This window comes from Canis aureus, chromosome 26 (genome assembly GCF_053574225.1).
Source record: "Canis aureus isolate CA01 chromosome 26, VMU_Caureus_v.1.0, whole genome shotgun sequence".
Lineage (NCBI taxonomy): Eukaryota > Metazoa > Chordata > Mammalia > Carnivora > Canidae > Canis > Canis aureus.
Window position 1 is genome coordinate 25,617,938 of NC_135636.1, and position 23,201 is coordinate 25,641,138.

Sequence of the window (23,201 nt, forward strand, 5' to 3'; positions counted from 1 at the left end):
GCTTATCAAGCAAATGAATATCTCAGAGAATAAGGCAAACAAAAAGCCGGCCGGAATTCTCAGGAGAAGTCAATCTGCAATGGGCATTTACCAGGCGCCAGGCCCTGTGTGAGCGCCAGTAGGAGTCAGCTTCGAATCTGACCCTGCATTTCCCAGCTAGGGCACCTCCAGCAAGTCACTTGACCTCTGTGAGTCTCAATTTCCCCATCTGTAACGCAGGAACTAAATATTTGCTTACTGTCTAGGATTCCGGAAATATTTAATCAGATATGAACTATCGCTTTTTGTCCGAGCAGTATTCATCAGTGGACATCAGAGACCACCTGGGCCAAGACTCTTGACTTCTCTGGGCCTCTGTTTTCCTAATCTGTAAAATGGGATTGTAATAGCATCTCTCCCCCACGCCCCACACCCCAAAAGGTTATGGTGAAAAGTAAATGTATTAATGCGTGTCAAGCTCAGTGCCTGGTACAGAGTCAGCTTGGCACACACTGGCTATTAGGATTTCTGCCCCACAAGAAGGATGCTATTAATACCCTCCACTTCCAAGTGACTTGCTTCAGCTCCAGCATTTGAACCAAGAGTTTTTGTTCTGGGGAGCCCTGTTACTGTGTAGAAGGAGTTATGGTGGCCCTGGGGTCAGGCCAGAGCAGCCTGGGCAGGTCTTCTGTCTTCTTAGGGGCCAACCCTCCTAAGAAGTATGCAAGGAAGCGCTCACTGACAACCTGAGCCCGTCCTGTTACTGTTTATCATCAGGATCCGGGGGATGGGGCGGCTGGGCGGCCTGCAGACACACAGTAGGCTCTGCCTGCCACTGGCAGCCCCGCCCACCCTCCCCTGCCTCTCCCTGCCTCCCCCTCCACAGGGCGGGGCCAGGCAGGTTAATACTAACCCGGCAGCCTGGGCCCCTCCCAGGCAGAGCCACTTGGGACCGGGACCTGCAGGTAAGCTCGCCTTGCCGGAGGCTCAGGCCTGTGAGTCAGCTGCAGATACCAGGGGCCGGCTGGCACTGGGCATCGGGGGTCGGTGGGGGGTGGGGGGTACTTGTCTGGGGACAGCGGCGGGCCTGTGGGGTTTTTTCCCCTGGTTTTGGACTCCTGGGCTGAAGCCAGAGGGTTAGAAGGGAAGAAGAGCTTCCTCCTCTGTGGTCAGGTTGGGGCTGGCAGGGTGGACTTCAGCCCCCTCCTCCCTGGGTTAGAAGACGGGTCCCCCACTGACCTCTGGCCAGCTGTATCTCCACGCCGCTGGGAAGTCTAGAGGGCAGCTCCTGCCAGGTTGGGCCGGAGCCTCACCAGCCTGGCACGGGGGGGGGGGGGGGGGGGGGGGGGGGGGGGGGGTGGGGGGGGGGGGTGGTGGGGGTGGGGGGGGTGGTGGTGGTGGTGGCCGGGAGTGGGGATGGGAGTTGAGGGGAGGCTGCTTCGGCAAGGTCAGCCTCGTGGGAGGCCTACAGCCCTTCCAGGGCCTGAGAGGGAGGGAGGAGGAGGAAGGGAACGTCAAGTCCCTTGCCAGCCAGCCTGGGGCTCCCATTATCTCCTTGCTTCCTCCCTATCAGCCAAGCCCAACAAGACAGGGGCATCCCCACACCCTTTCTTGGATGGAGAAAGCAAGACCCAGAGAGGGTGAGCGGCTGGCCTGAGGACACACAGCCACTGAGCACAGGCCTGGATGACCACCACCACCTGAGGTGGGGGGCGGGGCGGGGGAGGGACACAGTGTGGGCAAGCACTGCCTCATCTCTGGGCCTCCATTTCCCCACATTTGTGAGATGGGAAGGTGGAGTTGGAGGAGGCGGGGGACTCTGAGGTGATGAAAGGTAAGAGATGAATGGATGTGAGCAGTTAGGTGAGGGCCATGGCCGAGCTGGTGCCAGGGTTCCAACACTCCCAGCTGCTCCTCTATCCACCTCCTCCCCTCCTGCCCCTGCCCTCTCTGTCCCATCTCCTCCTTTTACCTTGCCTCTGTCCCTCTTTCTGCCCATTCTGGCTTCTGGCTTTGGTCTCTCTCTTCTTCCTCCGTCTACTCAAAGCCATCCTGCCTCCATCTGGACAACCTCCCCACCATCCCCATGAGGGTGGGCCAGGTCCCTCGGCCCGGGCCAGGTCCCTCGGCCCAGGCCAGGCCCCAGGTCCCAGGCTGGAGTAGGAGGGAGAGGACCTGGAGGATTCACAGAGGACTCTAGGCCAACACTGACTCAGACCCTTGTCCAGGATCGAGTGTAAACAGTGCCCACCCTGCCGGCTGGCACTGTCCAGGCTGCCCTGGCCAACTCAAGCTGCATGGCCGAGGCAGGCTCGATTGGAGGCCCAGCCCTTTGTAAACCAGGTGGCCACCTGGACACTGGAAGAGAGGGCTCTGCTCACATGGAGATTATACTCCAGTGGGAGAGGTCAGCACTTAGAAGATAAGACACAGATAAACCTCCGAAAGTGGGCTGATGCTCGATGATATTGTGCGAGAACAAAGCAAAGAGAGGCACAAGTGCCAGGAGTGGAGGCTGCTCGGGCTCCAATGGTCCTGGTGGGGCAGGAGTGGGGCAGGAGGTGACTCAGCCACACACTGAGGGCACACTGGCCTCCTACCCCCACTGCCTTGGGCCAGGGACTCTCAGCTTTCGATACAAGATTTCGAAGGAAAGAGACACCTTTGCCAGGGGCTGTCCTGGCATCGTGTGGGTGCCCATCTGCCATAGAGCGGACTAAGTCCTAAGTGTCTCCTCCAGAGCCTAGGTTTCTGGTCTCCCACTGTCGCTGGTGGGGCCCAGGAAGCAGAAAAGTCTTGAAATCTCTCTCAGGTTCTCCTAGGCCAGCACCCCATTTCTCCCCTTCCCAACCCACGTGTTGGGGAGGCTGGAGGTGAGTGGAAGGGGATCCTGCTCCACCTGGCCCCTGCCACCTCTTCATAATCCCCTCCCTCCTGGGCTCTGCTCAGGCTGGGTCCACAGTCAGCTGTGCCTAGGTTCAAATCCCAGCTCCCAGATGACCAGCTGGGTGACCTTGAGCAAATCACTTTTCTGAGCCCCCTTAACTCATTTATAAAATGGAGATCCTCATACTGCCTACCCGGGGATGATTGGGAGGATCTGATGGATATTGTGTGTCAAGTGCTTGACCAGTAATAAATGGTAGCTACCCTTAGAATTCTTGGCATTGTTAGCATTACTATGTTTTTTGCCTGAATTACTATACCAGCTCCCTAATGGATTAATAGGTTCCACTCCTACTTCTGCCCTGGCCCCCCATTACTCTCCCCATAACAACCAGTGTGATTCTGTTAAAACCCAATTAGAGCTGGTCCTCCTTCTGCCCAGGAATGGAGATTTGGGCTCAGAAAATACCCAAACTCTTGCCTAGAGGGCCCTATGTGACCTGCCCATCTCCCAACCCCCAACCCCCCACCTCCTCTGCTTGCAGGGCTGCAGCCACACTGGCCTCTGGGTTGGCCTTCCAACACCAAGACCTGTTTCTGGGACATGGCAGGTGAGGTGCCACCCCCGGGCCTTTGCACTTGCTGTTTCCTCCCCCTGCACTACTCTCCCCGCCTGGTTCACTCCCATACTTCCTTCACATTCCCTCTGACAACCCCATTTACGATCACCTGCTCCTCCCAACTTTGCTTCCCTCCCACAGCCCTTATCACCACTGACTTGTTCTAGGTTTCTGTTTTTTATTTCACTTAGTGACTTCTCACACTTTCCCAAGAGCAAAAATTATTGTCGAGCACACAGCAAGTGCCCAATAAACACTAGTCGAATGAATGGACAAAAATTGCAAAGTCACTATAGGGAAAAGAGAAAAGAGATACATACTTTATAAAAATATTCCCACCATACTCATTCTGAGCTACTCCTTAGTGCTCTGAAGCCACCAAGCTCTGCACATGCAGTTCCCTCTGCCTAGGACACCTCCCCTCTTTGTCATCGATGGCTGCGTACCCCTCAATGGGGTCATTGTGTCTCCCAGGTCCAGGAGCGTAGGGCATTTGGTGTGGCTGCCTGGAAGCAGGCCAGGGCAGGGAAGCCACAGGGAAGATGGGTGGTGCTGGGCCATCCCACCATCATGACTGTTTTCCAGCCCAGGGAAGAGACTCACAGAGCCCAATCACTTCCCTCAAATTTCACAGCCATGGTGGTGCCTGCATCAGAACCAGACAGCTCAGCTCTGTGGGGTGTGGAGATTTAGCCTTTTGGTGCATTGAACCTATTGCACACAAAGGAAACTCAGACTACCTGCCCATCTGCCCTTATCTCCCCATCGGGCCCACTGCTCCAGCCACACTGGTCTAGGCTCATTCCTGCCCCAGGACATTTGCACAAGCAATTCCTTCTACCTATATGTTTGGGGGGGGGGCGGCATTTTTATTCTTTAAGATTTATTTATTTATTTTATGATATATATATATATGATATCTCTCTCTCTATATATATATATATATATATAGAGAGAGAGAGAGAGAGAGAGAGGCAGAGACACAGGAGGAGGGAGAAGCAGGCTCCATGCAGGGAGCCCGACGTGGGACTTGATCCCGGGACTCCAGGATCGCGCCCTGGGCCAAAGGCAGGCGCTAAACCACTGAGCCACCCAGGGATCCCCTATTATTTTCTTAATTAATTAAAAAAATAGCTAAACATTTGATCCAGCTGGGATTCTTTTTTCAAGGATGGGGGGTAAGAAGTAAAACAGAGATCCAGCTTTTTGCCCAAATGACTACCCTAGTAAGTCTTATTTTCTGGTTCTATGCAGGAAAACTACATATTTGTAAATGTATAACTGGACATCTGGCTGAACTCTCATTATTTTAATAGCTTTTCAGATGATAAAAGTAACCATCTTCAGCAAATCCACCTCCTCCCTTTCATTATTTACTTATTCCTCCTTATTAGAAATATCATTTATTGCCTCCTCTATATCCTTGTTTATTTTACTTTACTTCCTGTCATCAAGGCCTAGAGCACTGAGTCACTGCCCTACCATGGACTGTGCTGTTGTCCCTTCCTTCCCGCATGTCTGGGGCTGTGGGGGAATGTTATTCAGAATACAGACATCCATTCAACTCCACTGAGGACTGCAGTATCTATCAACATGAATATCCGTGTATAGATGTCTATCAATGACGATATGAAATGACTTAATTTATACTTTCAGCATCAAATCCCATATTGAGAGCTCTTTGTTCTCTCTCCCCTCTCTCCCCTCCCTCCCCTTCCCTCTACCCCTTCCCTCTCTTCTTCCCCCTCTCATTTTCTCTCTCCGTCTGTCCCTCCCTCCATCTCTTTGCATTTCTCTGGAAGACAAGTCTACTCTTAACCTTTCTTTTTTTTTTAATTTTTATTTATTTATGATAGTCACAGAGAGAGAGAGAGGCAGAGACACAGGCAGAGGGAGAAGCAGGCTCCATGCACCGGGAGCCCGACGTGGGATTCGATCCCGGGTCTCCAGGATCGCGCCCTGGGCCAAAGGCAGGCGCTAAACCGCTGCGCCACCCAGGGATCCCACTCTTAACCTTTCAATGCCTCTTTATGGTGTATTTCAACAACTAATCCTAACTGATTTTGGTTTTAGATCAAATCCCATTTGGGGTAGGACCTGGATTTCTGAATTAGGACATTAAGAGTAAAGGAGATAAATGTACTCATTAGCTTTTGGCTACTATAACCAGTCCCTCTATATCTTTGAATGTCTACCTCTGTACACTTGGCCACTGTTTTGCTGTATATAAAATGAGTAGTTTAAACAAGAGAGAAGCTCATTTACTATGTCAACAACACCGAACAAACAAGAGTTCAGTGCCAGGCAGAACTGGACCAGTACAGCAGCTCTGTGCCACAAAGCCAATCTCCCTAATCTCCCTCTAGCCCCCACACCATCCCTCTTAGCACAAAACAACCACCAGAGTTCCGGCCATCACACCTGAGTTCCAGACAGCAGGATGGAGGAAGGGCAGGAAGGTCCACTCCCTCACCTTTAAGACTTCACAACCTCCTTGGCCTACCTTGATCGGATGGCCATGCCCCACTGCAAGGGAGGCCAGGAAATGGACTCATAAAGCTTGGTGGCCATTTGCCCAGCCCAAAATCTGGTCTCTGTGACAACTAAGGAAGAAGGGAAGAGTGAGTAATGGGAAGCAGCTAGCAGCCTCTGCCTTGGAATATCATTCAACCTCTACCTTCTCGTCCTTCCTTATCATGTCACCAGAATGCTGCCTGAGCAGGTTCAGGGCAGCTCTTTTTTTAGTGGGATTTTATCTGTTCTGTACCACATCCTGGTCTCAGGTGGGAGTGAGCAGCCGAGGAGCTGCGCATGGCGCACAACTGGCCTGAGCTAAAGGTCCTCTCCACATGCCAACTGCCTGGAGCTTCCTTCCGTGGGTTCTCTCGGCTTGCCCAGAGCCACACCTGTCCCCGGCCATTAGGCAGGCAGGCCTCACAGCTGAGAGACCAGAGCTTAAGCCACCTGCCTAAGGTCTCTAGACAGAAGGTGGTGCAGCAGGGCAGAAAGCAGGTCAGACCTCACTCTGCTCAATGGAGGGAGGAAGAAGGGAGTTCTTCTGGGGCTGAGAGTCAGTTCTGTGTGTGGGAACCAGGGAAGGAGCCTCTGAGGTGTGGGGACTTTCCCAGGTGAGGCGTAGCCACAGGGACGCTGCCGCAGCTTCTAAAAGAGAAAGAAGTTAGAGGGCCATGTGAACTGGGCAAGACTGAGAGATCAGACCGCGGGGTGGAGGTGGGGCTCAGGAGGCCACCTGCCACAAGAGGACCTGCTCCAAATCCCGCCTCCCCAGGCTCGCCCTATTTCCCATCTGTAAAAATGAGGTAATTGGCCTCATCAACATTTCTCTCCAAAATGGTTCTTATATCACAGTGAGTCCAAAATGGTGCTTATATCACCACTGAGCCACCTAGGTGCCCCCCCCAACCAAAAAACATTAACTCTTTAACATATTTGCATCTCACTACAAACCATAAAGTCAAGACTCATCTCATCCTCTATTTGCAGATGAGGAAAATGAGGCACAGAGAGGCAAAGTCACTTGCCCAAGGTCACCCTGCTTAGCAAGTGGCAGAGCTGGGTACAAACCCAGATCTCTTTTTTTTTTTTTTATTCATGATAGACACAGAGAGAGAGAGAGAGAGGCAGACACAGAGGAGGAAGGAGAAGCAGGCTCCACACCAGGAGCCCGACGTGGGATTCGATCCCAGGACTCCAGGATCGCGCCCTGGGCCAAAGGCAGGCGCTAAACCACTGAGCCACCCAGGGATCCCCAAACCCAGACCTTTTTGTATGTTTAAAGCTTATGTGTTGGGAGGCCCGAGTGGCTCAGTGGTTGAGCATCTGCCTTTGGCTCGGGCGTGATCCCAGGGTCTGGGGATTGAGTCCCACACCGGGTTCCCTGCATGGAGCCTGCTTCTCCCTCTGCCTGTGTCTCTGCCTCTCTCTCTCTCTCTGTGTCTCTCATGAATAAATAATTAAAATCTTAAGAAAATAAAAGGCTTATTTGTACCTTTGAATCTGAACTGTGCACATCCTTTGCCCACTCTTCTATTCGGTCTTCTTGTTCTGAATTTCTACAAATCCTTTACGTAAGAAGAAAATGACCCCTTTGTCTCTGATTTACATTGCAAATATTTTCCCCCAGATTGTCATCTTTTGATCTCAACTGTTGGTATTTCTCCTTTTTTTTTTTTTTTTGGAAGAAGGTGCTTTGTTATTTGATTACTTTTGTGTGTTTTCATATTTATGCGGTTAAATGTGTCAGACTTTTCTTTGGTGGTCTCTGGAATTACAAGCCATGGTTAGGAAAACTTTCCCCTCTGGAAGAGTTAGTCATAAAAGAGTTTGTCTGTGTTTTCCTATAATAAAAAGCCAGTTTGCTCATGAGAAGGGGAAAGATCAGGGAAAACCTGGGCACCACAGCATAGTCTTTTGACAGATGGTGACCGTGACATTGCTCACCTGGTATTTTTCTCCATCGGCCCCACTGCAGGTTGATCTGAGAGGTAGAGGCCTTCGGCGCAGGGCAGACGTCACCATGGCCTTCCTGATACACCTGCTGGTCTGCACCTTCGGGATGGGCTCCTGGGTTGCCATCAATGGGATCTGGGTAGAGCTGCCCCTGCTGGTGACGGAGCTGCCCGAGGGGTGGTATCTTCCCTCCTACCTCACTGTGGTCATCCAGCTGGCCAACATCGGCCCCCTCCTGGTCACCCTGCTCCATCACTTCCAGCCCAGCTGCCTTTCGGAGGTGCCCATCATCTTTACTGTGCTGGGTGTGGGCACCCTCGCCTGTACCCTCTTCGCCTTCCTCTGGAATGTCACCTCCTGGGTGCTGGACGGCCACCACAGCATTGCCTTCATGGTCCTCACCTTCTTCCTGGCCCTGGTGGACTGTACCTCATCTGTCACCTTCCTGCCTTTCATGAGCCGTCTGCCCGCCCACTACCTCACCACCTTCTTTGTGGGCGAGGGACTCAGCGGCCTCCTGCCTGCCCTGGTGGCTCTTGCCCAGGGCTCGGGTCTCACCACCTGTGTCAATGTCACTCAGCCATCAGACACCACCCCAAGCCCTGAGACCACCAGGAAGACGGTCTTCCCACAGGTACCTGGAGCATGACCCGCTACAGAGCTTCGTGCTTGGTCCCAGGGAAGACCACGCAGAGGGCTTGTGTTTCCCAGCTGTTGGGTAGACGGGTGTTCTTGACCTAGCCTCACTTCAGATCACCTACCTGGGGGAGCTACTGAAACACAGTAGGGGAGGGGAGGCCCACCCCATCCAAAACAATGAAATAAGACTCTCGGTAGGGGGTGTGGGGGAGGCTTCTCTGAGATCCTTGAGGTCAGAAGTGTGTTGGAATCTGGAGTTTCAGATTTTAGAAACACCTGTCTCGGTCTGTAATAACACCTGAGACCTAGCAGTCTCACACAGTAACACCACCACCTACAGCCCGGGGGGCATTCGTGCCCAGTGGGCTGATGAAGACTATAAATAAACTACCTGCATTCAAGTATTGCCACCAACTGAGGCATGAAAAAAATCCTAACTTTCAGAGCTTTTCGCATCTCCAAGCTGCAAAATAGGGATGGTGAGCTTGTATTTATTCAAAAATCCTCAGGTGATGCTAATGTACTGCCAGGGCTAAGAACTGTAGACTTTTTTTTTTTTTTAAAGATTTATTTATTTATTTATTTATTTATTTATTTATTTATTTATGATAGACATAGAGAGAGAGAGAGAGAGCCAGAGACACAGGAGGAGGGAGAAACCAGCTCCATGCCGGGAGCTCGATGTGGGACTCGATCCTGGGACTCCAGGATCACGCCCTGGGCCAAAGGCAGGCGCCAAACTGCTGAGCTACCCAGGGATCCCCAGAACTTTAGACTTTAGACATTGTTTCAATGCCTAGTGCTGTTAAAATGTCCAACTCATTTCCAGTGGGTATTGGCAGACCCTTCACGTAACACCTGGCATTGTCCAAACTACAGTAGTCCAACAGCGGGTGTGAACCAGGGGCCCTGGGCTACCATACCCTGCCAGCACACCACTTTCAGTGTTTGAATTAGTTGAAGACAATTAAATGTTTTGAAATTTCACGTGTATGGGATCTCCTGAGAAGAGATTTGGCCACACCAGGCCATGTCCACACAGGCAGCTTTGGGTGGGGCTGCCCCTCCTCTGACTATATCTGTGGCTGCCAGCCCTGGAGGGCAGTAGCGTGGGAAAAGGTAGAACTTCTAAGCCTGAAAGAAGCAAGTGGACTGGCCTTGCCACATACTCCCCAGGACCTTCAGGTTCAGAACCATCCTGATACCTCGAAACCCTCCAAAACTGGGGGTAGTGGTGCCCAGTGCACAGGGCTGCGAGGAGGCATGCACGAGCTGACACAAAGTGCTGGTGCCCAGTGAGCCATCAGCCCACATGAGCATTTATTATCACCTGAGTAATGTCCTGTGTCTGCTGCTCATCCCTCACTTATTAACAATGCATGCTATTTATTGTATATGATCATTAATACTGTTGTTACCTGTGTCCCGACATCCCCAGAGGATCTGACTGAGCCTTGTTTTGTTCTTTCCCAGGGAGCCAGCAGTACCTTCGTGTCTGATCTTACGGAGACGACGCGTTCCGCGGTCCATCTGGAAAGCCGCTACCTCCCGGCCAACTTCTCGCCCCTGGTCTTCTTCCTCCTGCTCTCCTTCATGATGGCCTGCTGCCTCACTGCTTTCTTTCTCCTCCAGCGTCAGCCCAGGCCCAGGGAATCTTCCATAGAAGACCTCCTCACCTCCCAGGTCACACTCCACTCCATCCGGCCACGGGAAGGGGAAGACCTGGGCCCCCCAGGTCCAAGGCTTAGCAGCAAGATCCAGGGGCATCCAGAGGAGAAAACAGCCTCCGACCACCCAGCATACCTGGCCTTCATCTACATCCTGGTGGCCTTTGTGAATGGGCTCACCAACGGCGTGCTGCCCTCCGTGCAGACCTACTCCTGCCTGTCCTACGGGCCTGTTGCCTACCATCTATCGGCCACCCTCAGCTCCATGGCCAACCCTCTTGCCTGCTTCCTCTCCATGTTTCTGCCTCACAGGTCTGCCCCAGCTGGGCCTGGGGAACTCTTATTGGGATCCACTTCATTCTAGAAGTCAGAATTCCAAACCCCAACTCTCAGGTTGCACTTATAGAAAGTGGATTCTAGGGCCCCGGGATTCAAAGCCCAACTTGGCCACTTCCTAGCGAGGTGGTACTGAACAAATCACTTCACCTCTTTGTGCCTTGGGGATGCTCATCTGGAAAATGGGGATGATAATAATAGTTCTACTTCTTGGGGTTGCTGGGAGCATCAAATGAGCTAATTCTGTAAAGACTTTAGAGCAGTACCTGTGCAAGGCAGGTCCAGTGTAAGTGTTGACCAGCCACTGGCCCTTGAGGAGGAATGAGCAAGCAGGAGCTGAAAGGGTCGAATCCCCTGGTCTCTTTCCCAGGATTTCAGCCCTGTGCTCCTGTCTCCAGCTCATGCCGGCTCCTTTACAGCTGCAGTTCTGGAAGAGTGGCTAGGCAAATTGATAAGATGCAGATTGAGCCAGCCTAGATTGAGACCTGAGATTTCAAATTTTAGTACACAACCTAAGTGGCTCTGCTGCAGGGGCTCAGACCCTGGGAGGAGAAACACAGACTTTGGAGTCATGAGACCTTAGAACCTACAATGTCCCAGCCACGACTCTGCCCCCACCTGCCCTCATGGTCCCCTCTGACATGCTCATATCCCCTCCCCCAGCCCAGGAAAGAGGGAGAATGAGACTAGGAGAGTTAGACAGAAAATGTAGCATTGCCAGAAAGCTGAGTTTTCTCTGTTAGGGCTTGAAACTGGGGAAGGAGGCTGGACATTTCTGGAAGCAGAAACAGAGGCCAGAGATCTGTGGGATATGAGGCACCCAGACTGTTAGAAACATCCAGTCTAGAAGCCAGGGACTCCAAGAATCCTGGAGCATAAAGAGTCCTTAGAGGCAGGGGCAGGCCCTCCTCTCCCACCCAAGACCACAGACCAGTCATGGTCTTCTGAAGAGCGTGCACAGGGAGGCCACAGGGTGACAACCCCAAATGAAGGACAGTATCCTCAGTTGTCACATAGAACCTACGTGGAAGGCCACCCATGGAATGTGTCCAGGCCAGCCATCAGGGCCCCTAGATCCTGTAGACCCCACGCTATAGATGACACCAGAAGGGAAGGGGTCAACTGAGGTTGCACAGCACATCCTGCAGTGCCAATGCCAGCCTCAAAGCCACCTCCTAGTCAGCTCAGCTTCCTGGCTGAGGTTGGGAAGGTTGCAGGAGGAAATGGCAGCAGACGAAACACTGGGTGGGGCCCAGGAGCAGGCCCTACAGGTTCTGACATCCCGGCAAGGCTCATTGCACAGGTGAGGAAGCAGGCTTAGGGAGCAGCTGCAGCTTAAATAGGAAATAGGATCTGAACCAGGTGCCAGTAGCACGGAGTCCATTCCGTTTCTCCTGCCACAAATGCTCAGAGTGACCTAGACTAGTCTTAGGAACCTTGCTGACCCACTTGAGCCAGGTGGCCTAGAAGTTTCCACATGGATCTAACCCCTAACCCTAGAGATGCTGACCATTCTACACAGCATCCAGGGCGGGGGAGGCAGAGGTCAGGTTTCTCAACTCCTACATTCACTCTTCTACTCTGTCCTAGGTCTCTGCCATTCCTGGGGGTCCTCACAGTGCTCGGGACTGGCTTTGGAGCCTACAACATGGCCATGGCTGTGATGAGCCCCTGCCCCCTCATGCAGGGCCACTGGGGTGGAGAGGTCCTCATTGTAAGTATCTGGCCTGGGAAGACGCCTCCCTCCTTACCCCTCAGCTAGCCAAGGCCCTTTCTACCCACCAAAGTCTTTGTGTTTGCTCCAGAAGGAAGTCCCAGATAGGGTTGGGCAGGGGGAGGACTGCTGCTCATTTGGGAATAGAGGCTTGGGAAGTTGAGGTGGCTGGTCCAAGGTGACAGTCCAGCCTCTCTCCTGAATGCCACATTCTTCTTGCCATGTGTACCTCAGCCCTTGGAGTTGGCCTGGGAGTCAAGGCCTCCCAGATGCCCTTGACTCGCTCAAGGGAGTCATTGGGCTCTCCTTTGCCCTAGAGGTGTGTGTCAACTCACCGGGGCCCCCGTAGCCCTAGGGTGTCACCCCCAAAGACTCTATTGAACTTCAAGGTTATTCCATGGGGTTCTCTTAGCCCAGTTAGGTCACCCTACAAGCACCCTTCCCCCCGGGGCTCGCCCCAAAGGCCCCTTCACGCCGCATCTCTGCCGCCCCGCACCCGCAGGTGGCTTCGTGGGTGCTGTTCATCGGCTGTCTGAGCTACGTCAAGGTGATGCTGGGCGTGATCCTGCGCGACCGCAGCCGCAGCGCCCTCTTGTGGTGCGGGGCGGCGGTGCAGCTGGGCTCCCTGCTCGGAGCTCTGCTCATGTTCCCGCTGGTCAACGTGCTGCGGCTCTTCTCGTCCGCCGACCTCTGCAGCCTGCAGTGCTCCGCCTAGGACGCCCGGCGGCCTAGCACCAGGCCCGACCCGCTCCCGTGACTGACACCTGGAAACCCGGGCAGGCGGCGGAGAGCTGGGAGGCAGAGGCTTAGGACCTGGGCATCCCCGTCAACGCGCCTCTAGGACTGCGGAGAGCGCCGCAAGGCCTCCCGTGGGACCTGGGCCCGCAAAGCGCAGCCCCACCCCATGCCGCGTCACAGCGCCCGCAATTCCATTTCAGAACTTCTGTGGGCTCTTTAGAGAGAGCAGGTTTGCAGCACCCAGCTGGAGGCAGGCTCAGGGGCGTCAGAAGGGAAACTGCTGAGAGCGTGAGCTAGCCCTCACAGGCTGTGTGACCTCGGAGAAGTCACTTATTTCTCTGTACCTCGGTTTCCTAAAATGGGGATTGTGATAAATAGCACCTACCTCATAGGTTTAGCACAGGGACAAAGGTGAGAAGCGCCCAGCATGTAGCAAGCCCTCTTGGGCCATTTCCCAATCTGATGCCCAACAGAAATGACAAAAGGGACAGTCTACACAACCTAGAAGTGGCCAGGGTGGCTCAGAGACGACCCCTGCCCTGTAACCTTTTTCTCACTCTCCTCGCAGAGGAGCTTCTACAAGATAGATGGCGAAGGGTGGAATCCTGGGCGTCTTGACTCCTCAGTTCCCAAGATAGATGGACGCTGGACCCCACACACCCTTTCCTGTCACCCCTCCTGACCCATGAGGTTCTGCTCCTTGGAAAGTGAGTGACCTCCTAGCAGAGAGATGATAGGGGGAGGAACAACACCAAACCTCTAGAAGTGAGTCCAGTTCCTCCCCCACTCACCAAGTGGGGGAACCAGACCCTGGAAATCCTGGGAAGTCTGGGGAGAAGTGCATCTGCTACCTATTATTTTGTTCTTTTTTTTACTTTTTTTTTTTAGATGGACATTCCCTGCTCTTACATTAATATCAGCCATCCCATAAAAATGTCTAACATGAACCTAAGATCAATATAATCAATTTTCAGTTCTAAGGTCAAGGCTAAGCTCAGAAATGAACAGAATCAAGTGCTTAGAGAATGTCTGGTTCTGGGACTTCTTTTCTTTGGTGGTTTGTTTGCTTGCCACCAGCCCTCCTTTTCATTTATTTTGAATAGATAATGTAGTCACATGTTCCAGAAATCAGAAAATATAAAATGATGTTCAGCAAAAAAAATTCCTTTCCTCCTGCCCCCCATCTGCTCAGTTCCTCTCAACAAACACACCCACATGCACACACACAGTACTTTTATTAGTTTCTTGTTCACACTTGCAGAGATTATGCAAATACAAATATAGAGTCTTTTTCCAGAAAAAGTTTCAGACTACTTTGTACCTTTATTTTCGCTCAACACTGAAAATGGAGAGAGGGCTCTGGTTCTTGATCATGACCACACAGTATTTCATTGCTTGGAGGTACCAAATTTATGCAACCAGCCCTCGTAGAAAGACATTTGAAGGTACTGGAGATAAAATTTAAAACAAAAAAAAACAAAAAAAACAGAAAACCTCTCCACAAAAGTAGAAGAAAAAGAAAACTTTTATTACTGAATACACATTAAACCAGATTGTGGTGCACATCACAGACGGTCGGTAAATGGGCAGAAAGAAACCTGACTCCTCCACATCCTCCAGCGGGTACAGCCGACTATGTTTGTATTCTCAAACGATAGCTAGTTCTCAAATAAGGGTCACATGGTTCATCCTGAAAAATTCACCCGGTAATCAGGATGGCTGCCTGGATTAGCTATCTTGATCTGCAGGAAAAAGAAATTCATGTCTCTATGAGGAAGTTGCTTGCAACTTGAAGCTGAACACTAATGTTAGGTTCCTACCCTCCCCCAGAGACTAGGTGATGGGGGCACTGACTTTCTTCAAATTTATGTTACAGAGAGATGGCTCTTGTGTCGTGATCCTGGGTGGTAAAACTGATGAGAGGCTTATTCAGCTTTTTTTTTTTTTTTTTTTTTTAAGACGTGAATACACCTGAAAGGAGCAGGGAAAGAATTTATAAGTTTTCTAAACTAAATGCTCTAAGGAAAGGAAGAGGGGATGGCTCCCTTTCTGGCATCAGGGAGAATTTTTATTTGCATTTGCCCTAACAAGGGCATTTGGATTGTTTTCAATCGTTCCCTCCCAGAAAGGATGTTGGAGTAGATAATGAGCAAGGAGATGATCTCTCTCTGTACTGATGTGAAAAGATGTTCCAAGATTAATTACACAGAGAGAAAGGAGATGCAGGAGAGCGTGCAGAGTATGGATGTAGCCATGCAAATGTGTTCTGTCAAGGACTAGGTGACAGGGCGAGTGACCTGGTATTTGGAAAAGGCACCTCCAGGAGTGATGTTGTACTTCTTTTCAAGAACCTGTCAGCCATAAGTATGTTTTCTTTGGAAAAGTGTCCATTCGGGTCTTTTGCCCATTTTTACTTGTGTTTGGGCTTCTCTGGTTTTGCTTTCACCCACCGTCCTTGGAAGTCTTCGTGACATTGACAGCCTTCAAGTGAAAGTGCATGAGTCCACTCTCTACAATCTCTGCCATACAATGGGGACAATGAGAGCATCTCCCAGGGCGACTGAGTGGCCCAGTCAGTTAAGCGTCCCAGGGTTCTGGGATCAAGCCACACATGGTGCTATCTGCTCCTTGGAGAGCCTCCTTCTCCCTCTCCCTCTGCCTGCCACTCCCCCCTGCTTGTGATCTCTCTCTCAAATAAATTAAAAAAAAAAAAAAAAGCCTCTCCCACCCCACCCAGGATTGCTGTGAGGGTTCATTGACCTAACAGATGCAATGAGCTTAGTACCACACCTGCAAACAGCAAGTGCTCGATAAATGTCATTAGAAGCTTCCACTTTCTGGGAACATCTACTAAGGACCCTGGAGGGCCCTTCCACCCCCTTCCCCCTGCCCTCCCTGAGCTTAAACCTGGTTGCTTTGGAGGCGACTGAGTCACGTGCCATCTCTGTGGTCCAATGAAATAAGTTCCCTGAAGAATGAGCTCAGAATTCGGGATTCAGCTTGGGGTGGCAGCAGATGGGCTTCCGCTAAGATGACCCCGAGCTGGTATCTCCAGGCAGTTGGAGGGAAGAGGGCAAAGCCAGAAGCAGAGGAGGGTGCATTCCAGGCAGAGGAAACTGCACTTGCAAATGCAGGGGGTGGGGGGGCAGCAGTCTGCATCAATCCAGCCCCTGAGTGGAGGCCAGCCTGGAGAGCCGCTGGGGGGTGGGGGGCAGCCTGCCGAGGGAAGGACCTTAGAGGCCAAAGTTATGAAGGGGTAGAGGGTTGTGTTGGCCTATGTGAGGTTTGGGGGTGGGGGCGGGGTGTGTGTGATGACATTGCAAGGACCACAGCAGGTGTGAACAATCTCAGGAGCTCTGCGGCCACCCTGGGCAAAAAAAGCCAGGATAACATGAAGACTGAAATACACAATTTGTCCTTTCTGTTGGTCTCCTTAGAATTTTCTGGAGATGGATGAATGACTGAGCATAAGGTCTGTGTAGAAAACGGACAGAATGAAAAAAAAAAAAGAAAGAAAACGGACAGAATGACCTTCCTTCCACCCCAGGGCAGTGGATGGGAGCTGAAGGGATATGAATATGGGAAGGGGTGGGGTCCTAGTCTCCACCCAGAGAAACAGAGCAAGAGGGGCTGCTCTAGTCTGAAGCTGGCTACCCAAACTCCCAAAAGGGGGATGGTCCCTGGAAGACATTCCCTCCCACCCTTTTTCTGGAGCAATGTACTCAGAGAGACGTTTACCTCTGACCTCCCAGACCTCAGCACAGTGAGTGCCTCTCCCTGAGAAGGGTTCAGCAAAGGGTTAGGGGTGAGCGGAGTGGCACCTCCCAAGATGCACACACCCCGATTCCTGAAACCTACAAATATGCTACAGTGCATAGCAAAAGGGACCTTGGTGATGGAGTTAAGGTTACAGGCCTTAAAACAGATTATTTTAGATTACCTGAGTGGGCCCAATCTAATGACATGAGACCTTAAAAGCTAAGAATTGGAAGAGATTCAGCAAAAAGGTAGGAAGAAAGAGGCAGCATCATACAACTCAAAGAAAGAAAGAAAGAAAGAAAGAAAGAAAGAAAACCCAGTTAAAAATGGGCAAAAGACCTGAACAGACGTTTTTCCCAAGAAGACACACTTATGGCCAACAGGTTCATGAAAAAAAGTTCAACATCACTCATCATGAGGGAAATGCAAATCAAAACCACAATGAGGGGCAGCCCGGGCGGCTCAGTGGTTTAGCCCAGGGCCTGATCCTGGAGCCGCGGGATCGAGTCCCACGTGGGGCTCCCTGCATGGAGCCTGCTTCTCCCTCTGCCTGTGTCTCTGCCTCTCTCTCTCTCTCTCTCTGTATCTCGAATGAATAAATAAATGAAAATCTTAAAAAAATAAAAAAACCACAATGAGATATCACCTGACACCTGTTGGAATAGCTAATATCAAAAAGACAAGAGATGACAGGTTTTGGTGAAGTTGTGAAGGAGGAGCCCTCGTGCACCGTTGGTGGAAATGCAAACCGGTGCAGCCCCTGTGGAACAGTATGGAGATGCCTCAGAAAGTTAAAAAATAGAAATACAATAGGATCCAGCTATCCCACTTTTGAGTATACATCTTAAGGAAATAACATAACTATATCAAAGAGCCATCTGCCCTCCCACATTCATCGCAGCATTATTCACAGTAGCCAAGACATGGAAATGATCCCAGTGTCCATCCACAGATGAACGGGTAAAGAAAATGTATTATGTATCCACAATGGACTATTATTCAGCCTTTTAAAAAAAGGTAAATCTGGCCATTTGTGGCAACATGGATGGACCTGGAGGGCATTACGCTAAGTGAAATAAGTCAGATAGAGAAAGACAACTACTGTACTATCTAACATGAGGAATCTAAAAGAACTGACCTCACAGAAACAGTAGATTGGTGGTTGCTGGGGGCTGGCGGGGGCAGGGAGGAACAAAGAGATGTTGGCCAAAGGATATAAACTTACGGTTATAAATGAGTGCATTCTGGGGATGCAGCGCAGTGGGATCCCTACAGTTAACAGTACTGTATTGTATACTTGAAAGTTGCTGACACAGTAAATCTTAAATGTTCTCAACATGTACACACGCACACACACACACACACACACACTCAAACTCCTCCTCTGGAAGTGAAAAGAAGGGACAAGAAATGAGTGCTTTTGTAGGCAGGAAGTGATTTACACGTGTGCAGCCTAACGGTAACATTTTAAGAATGACGAGCAGAGGGGCCGAAACTTGCCAGAGAGGGTCTATGACACACATCACCATCTTACAACTCTGATCTTGCAACGGGATGGCCTTTCCTGATTCTCCTCATGACCTTTATGGGGAAAAGTCTGGAGGAAGTACCACGGCAACTGTTGATACTGCCAGGACTCTGCCTTTCAACTGAAATTGCTTTCAGTTGAAAATTCCCTATGTGCAGAAGTAGCTGGCTCTGGGATGTGCCTTAAGAAAGAAAGAAAGTCTGCTCTACTGCAACTGGCAATTTGGCCCAAGCCAGTGCCCTCTTGCAGGGTTCCATGGTTAGAATGTAAGATATAGTGCTGTCTTGATGGAGGAAGATATTATTATTATTATTAAAAGAAGGAATTCTATGGCGTCCAGTCTCCCATTTCTTTCATAGTCATAGAACCCCTGACTTGCTGGGTGTGTGGCTACCCACAGTAAAGGCTGCATTTCCCAGGCCTCCCGGGGATGGTCATGTGATTTCATTTAGACAAATGGGATGTTACCAACAATAACAGTGCACAGCTTTGAGGTTGTGTACTTAAAAGGAAGAGGTGGGATCTCCACTTCCCATTTCCCCTTCTTGCTGGTGGAAATGCAGATGTGATAGCTGGACCTGGAGCATGAGGAGGAAGCCACTGGATGAGATAATACAGCAAGAATACAGAGGAGACTGCAACCATGATGATTATGGAATCACCGTAATCTACCTGGGACCCAGATTTAATGAGGCAGAGAAATAAACTTCTATTTTGTTTAAGCTTCTACGATGTGGGGGACACTTTATTACAGCGGCAGAATTCCCATATTCATATGGATATGTTTCTCTATATATGTACCTATATGCCTACGCACACTCACACATCCACGGTCACACAGAGAGAGGACCATAAAGACATATACCGACATGTTAGCCTCGATAATTCTGGAGAAAGGGATTTCTGGTGATTTTTCTTTTCTTCTTGACACTTTGCTCTACTCTGAATTTTTTCTTTGAGCATGTATTATCTCAAAACTCAACAAAAATAAAGGTCTAAAGAAAGGGAGGGTCCTATAAATAGATCCTATTGTTTAAATCACCTTCATCTGCTTCATATGAGCCTCTAGAGGTCACACACACGCACTCTTAGATTTTATGGAATGTTTGGCTTTGTTTCCTATTGGTTATGGAATTTTTTTTTTTCAGGTGTCCTTTTTACTGAACAGAATGTCTTTTTTTTTTTTTTTTTTTGAACAAAATGTCTTAAAGATGGTCCCATGCTCCTGTGTACAGGGTGACCTCGTTTCTTGTACTCAGCAAGAAGCACCTCCTGGCTGGGCATGACAGGGTTTACTGAACAAGCTGCTGATGGTGGACATCTGCACTGCTTCTGATTTTAAGCTACTGAAAACAACATGGTGATGAAAATCCTTAGACCTGCCTCTCTATGCATTTGGATGAGGCTTTGAAGTCTAACAAACGTGAGTTCTAATCTGGATCCCCTGCTTATTTGCTGTGTGACTTCAGGCAATTTATTGTGCATCTCAGCATCTCTGAGGCTGTCTCCTTACCTTACAATAGGGAAACTAAAGAAGCTTGTCCCATAAAATTATTGTGAGGATTAGAACAACTAAAACTTGGGCACTTGGGTGGCTCAGTGGTTGAGCATCTGCCTTTAGCTCAGGTTGTGATCCCAGGGTCCTGGGATGAAGTCTCACATCTCACATCTGGTTCCCCACAGAGAGCCTGCTTCTTCCTCTGCCTATGTCTCTGCCTCTCTCAGTGTCTCTCATGAATAAATAAATAATTTTTTTTAAAAAAAGAACAACTAAAATTTATATGCTTACTGCATGCCAAATACTTTTCCAAGTGTTTCCTATGAGTTAACTAACTTAATGCTCACAAAAGCGTGATGTGAAGTCATGCTTAGACATATGCCCTGAAAGTTTTCTAGAAGCTTCCAGCTTCTTTAACTTTTTTTCACTTTTTTTTTAATGATTGCTTTAGGCTTACCATACACACCTTCGCTTGTTAGATTCTACTTCAGATTTATACTCCCTTCATAGCAGATACCAACATGTTACTCCTGTATAGTTGTATTCCTTCTCGCTTTTTGTACTATTTTTGTCATATACATTACATCTCATATGTCACCAACCCCACAACGTCCCCCTAGGAGTGCTCACTGGCAAGAAAGGGGAGGGGAAGGCAGAGAGAATTGTTGATTAGATCACCTACTTCCCCCAGATCCATCCCAGGCTTATGAGCTAACAGCAACCCCCTCCTGCCCTTGCCCTGGAACTGAAGGAGATCCTTGGCACCCACTCGTCATGCACACAGCCCGTACTCGCTTACAAAGATCTGGTCTGCCAGCGTTCAAGACCCCTCCATTAGGGCTTCAGCCTAGGGTTATACATTGCCCTTGTCTGAGGTTCCCCTTTGACATCACAGATCCCTGTTCCCATCAACCCCTTTTCCTCAGATGGAAAAACAAGAAAGTCCCACCACTTCCTAGGCTGATTTGTAATATTAATAAACAACACTTATTGAGAGAGCATTTACATGGATGCTTGCATTGAATCCCTACTGAAAAAGGTAATGAGGCTCAGAGAGGTTAAGTAACTGAACCAGATAACGCACTCGGTAAGTGATAGGGCTGGAGTTTGAAGCCAGGTGGTCTGGCTCCAGAGCCAATAGGTATGATCACTCTACCGTGCTGCTCCCTGAAGGTGGTGTCTAGAGGATCCATTCTCTCCTGGCAGTAGTAACTGCTTAAGATCTCTAAGGGGAAATTATCCTGTTTGTACCATTACCAATTTCCACAGTGTAAATACACTCCCTGCTGCTAATTTCAACCTACAAATATGGTGTTACTGCATGCAGAGTTGGGGAATATGCACATAATCAGCTCTTCCAGGTTGGTTCAGGTCACTCAGTTGGGCAGACTAAAAGCCTGAGACAGAGATGAACAGGAAGTGGGCAAAGGAGAACGGAGGGTCTTTAAAGAGAGCTGGCCCGCCGACAGTTCACTGGGCCCTCCAGCAATCTGACGTGCTGTCATGTGTGTCCGACAGATGAAGACGCTGGGGCTCAGTGAGCCATGTGCATGCGTCCAACAATTACTGCACGCGCCCAGAGTGGGTCCTGGCTGGAAGGGACCAGTACTGGGAGTACACAGATGACCCAGACCAGGTGCTAGCCTGCCTAATGGAGCTTGTGGGCTGACAACAGACACACAGGCAGGTACCTATAGCTCCCACAGGGCTTCCATTCAAGTAGATGGCATGGCAGTTAAGAATGTGGGTTCTGGGGCAGCCCGGGTGGCTCAGCGGTTTAGCGCCGCCTTCAGCCCAGGGTGTGATCCTGGAGACCCGGGATCGAGTCCCACGTCGGGCTCCCTGCATGGAGCCTGCTTCTCCCTCTGCCTGTGTCTCTGCCTCTCTCTCTCTCTCTCTCTCTCTCTCTCTCTCTGTGTGTGTGTCTGTCATGAATAAATAAACAAAATCTTTAAAAAAAAAAAAAGAATGTGGGTTCTGGTCTTAGACTCCTTGGCTTCAAGTCCACACTCTACCATTCACTGGCTATGTGACCTTGGGCTACTTCCTTAACCTCTCAGTACCTCAGTTTCCCTCTCTGTAACAATGGTACTTTTCTCAAAGCATTTCTAGAAGGATGATATGAATTCATGAAGGTAAAAGGCCCAGAACTTTATGATGATGCATAGTAAATATTCCATAACTGTTAGCTGTTTTTATTACATAAGTTCAGAAGCACACCTGTGTGTGTCCAGAGAGAGAGAGAAAGAGAGAGAGAGAGAAGGAGAACAATGTACATAGCGTGGGTTATTGTGCCTGGACAGAAGCCCTGCAGTGAACAAGATGCAGGGGGTGTGCAAGCCGAATCCTGCAAGTCTGAATGAGAGCTGAATCGAAAATCAAAATTTGCAAACCTATATGACAGCTGCCACACACTACCCGTCTTTATGCCCAGTGTGCTTACTACTATGAAAGACTCATTCAGAAAACTGTACTTATGAGTGATTTAAAGGATTTTTTGAAGTCTTAGAAAATTGTCTATTTCTATCATTTTCTCCTCACATTAGAACCTAACACCCGTGTTAAGTGCTCCCCCTTCAGTGACTATATTCAAAATGATAAGGGCTAAAATAAACGGGTGAGGATTTTGCAAAGGTTGTTCCACTGGTTGGGGGAGCCGGAGTGAGACCCCGGCCTGGGGATTCCCAGTCTAGTGCTCTTCCTTCTTCAATCTGGGTCCTGGGGGAACAGACCTGATATTCTCTCCAGGACCCTGATTTCAGGTCCTGGTTCCTCTCTAAGCAGAGGGGCAGGGAGGGTCCAGAAATTGAACTCACTGTAGAAGGGTGTTTGGAGTGGGGGAGGTGGGGCGCGGGGAAGGGGTGTGGACGTGAACCCCAGCTCCCCAGCTTCACAGCTGTTTTTGTGTGACCTCCCTTGAGGATCAGTCTCTACAGAAAAAGGCTGACACCTACCCTGGCATATATATATGTATGTACATATGTGTGTGTGTGTGTGTGTGTGTGTGTGTGTGTGTGTGTGTGTGTGATGCACATACCTGGTGCTCAAGGGCGTATTCCCTTCCCTCCAAGCAGGTGGTCGGCTCTGCATGCAACGCAGCTTTGGGCCAGCAGGTGGCGCTGCAGCCCAAGAAGCAGGAAATAGGGGGAAAGGAAGGGCTGTGCCCGATCTTTTGAGGTCCTACAGAAGGGGGCGCCGTTCAGATTGGATGCATGAGTCCAGGCCACAGGAGTGCCTGTCATGGCCATATAGGCAGATACCCAGAGGCTCCCATCCTTACATAACCAAGAACCAACCTTGAACCAGGGGGAGGCCTTCCCATGTCCTTGAATCTTCACAAATGCCCTATGGATCGTGCCAAAATGAT

The 23,201-nt window shown here is 50.1% G+C and overlaps 2 protein-coding genes across 7 annotated transcripts in view; one reads left to right on the forward strand and one right to left on the reverse strand.

The window, feature by feature from the left end:
• The window catches only part of FAM110A (family with sequence similarity 110 member A), a 146,160-nt gene that overhangs the window by 40,854 nt on the left and 82,105 nt on the right, over positions 1–23,201 (reverse strand). Inside the window, exon 4 of one of the 2 annotated variants that reach the window (XR_013365099.1) lies at positions 14,557–14,791. The exons of the other annotated variant lie outside the window; for it this stretch is intronic. The gene's annotated coding sequence lies outside the window, so the exon portion shown is untranslated. Of the gene's footprint in view, positions 1–14,556; positions 14,792–23,201 lie in introns of those variants that run through there. 2 annotated transcript variants of the gene reach the window in all.
• Positions 861–14,351, forward strand: SLC52A3 (solute carrier family 52 member 3). Of its 5 annotated transcripts, XM_077872564.1 has the most exons (7): positions 882–944; positions 1,553–1,619; positions 3,411–3,476; positions 7,978–8,589; positions 10,068–10,573; positions 12,188–12,311; positions 12,814–14,351. In XM_077872564.1, the coding sequence occupies exons 4-7, from the start codon at positions 8,023–8,025 to the stop codon at positions 13,024–13,026; spliced, it is 1,410 nt and encodes a 469-aa protein (XP_077728690.1). In that variant the 5' UTR covers positions 882–944; positions 1,553–1,619; positions 3,411–3,476; positions 7,978–8,022; the 3' UTR covers positions 13,027–14,351. The 5 variants fall into 5 exon arrangements, with proteins under 5 accessions (XP_077728693.1, XP_077728690.1, XP_077728691.1 ...); XM_077872565.1 differs by lacking the exon at positions 1,553–1,619 and having other exon boundaries at positions 893–944; XM_077872568.1 differs by lacking the exon at positions 3,411–3,476 and having other exon boundaries at positions 921–944.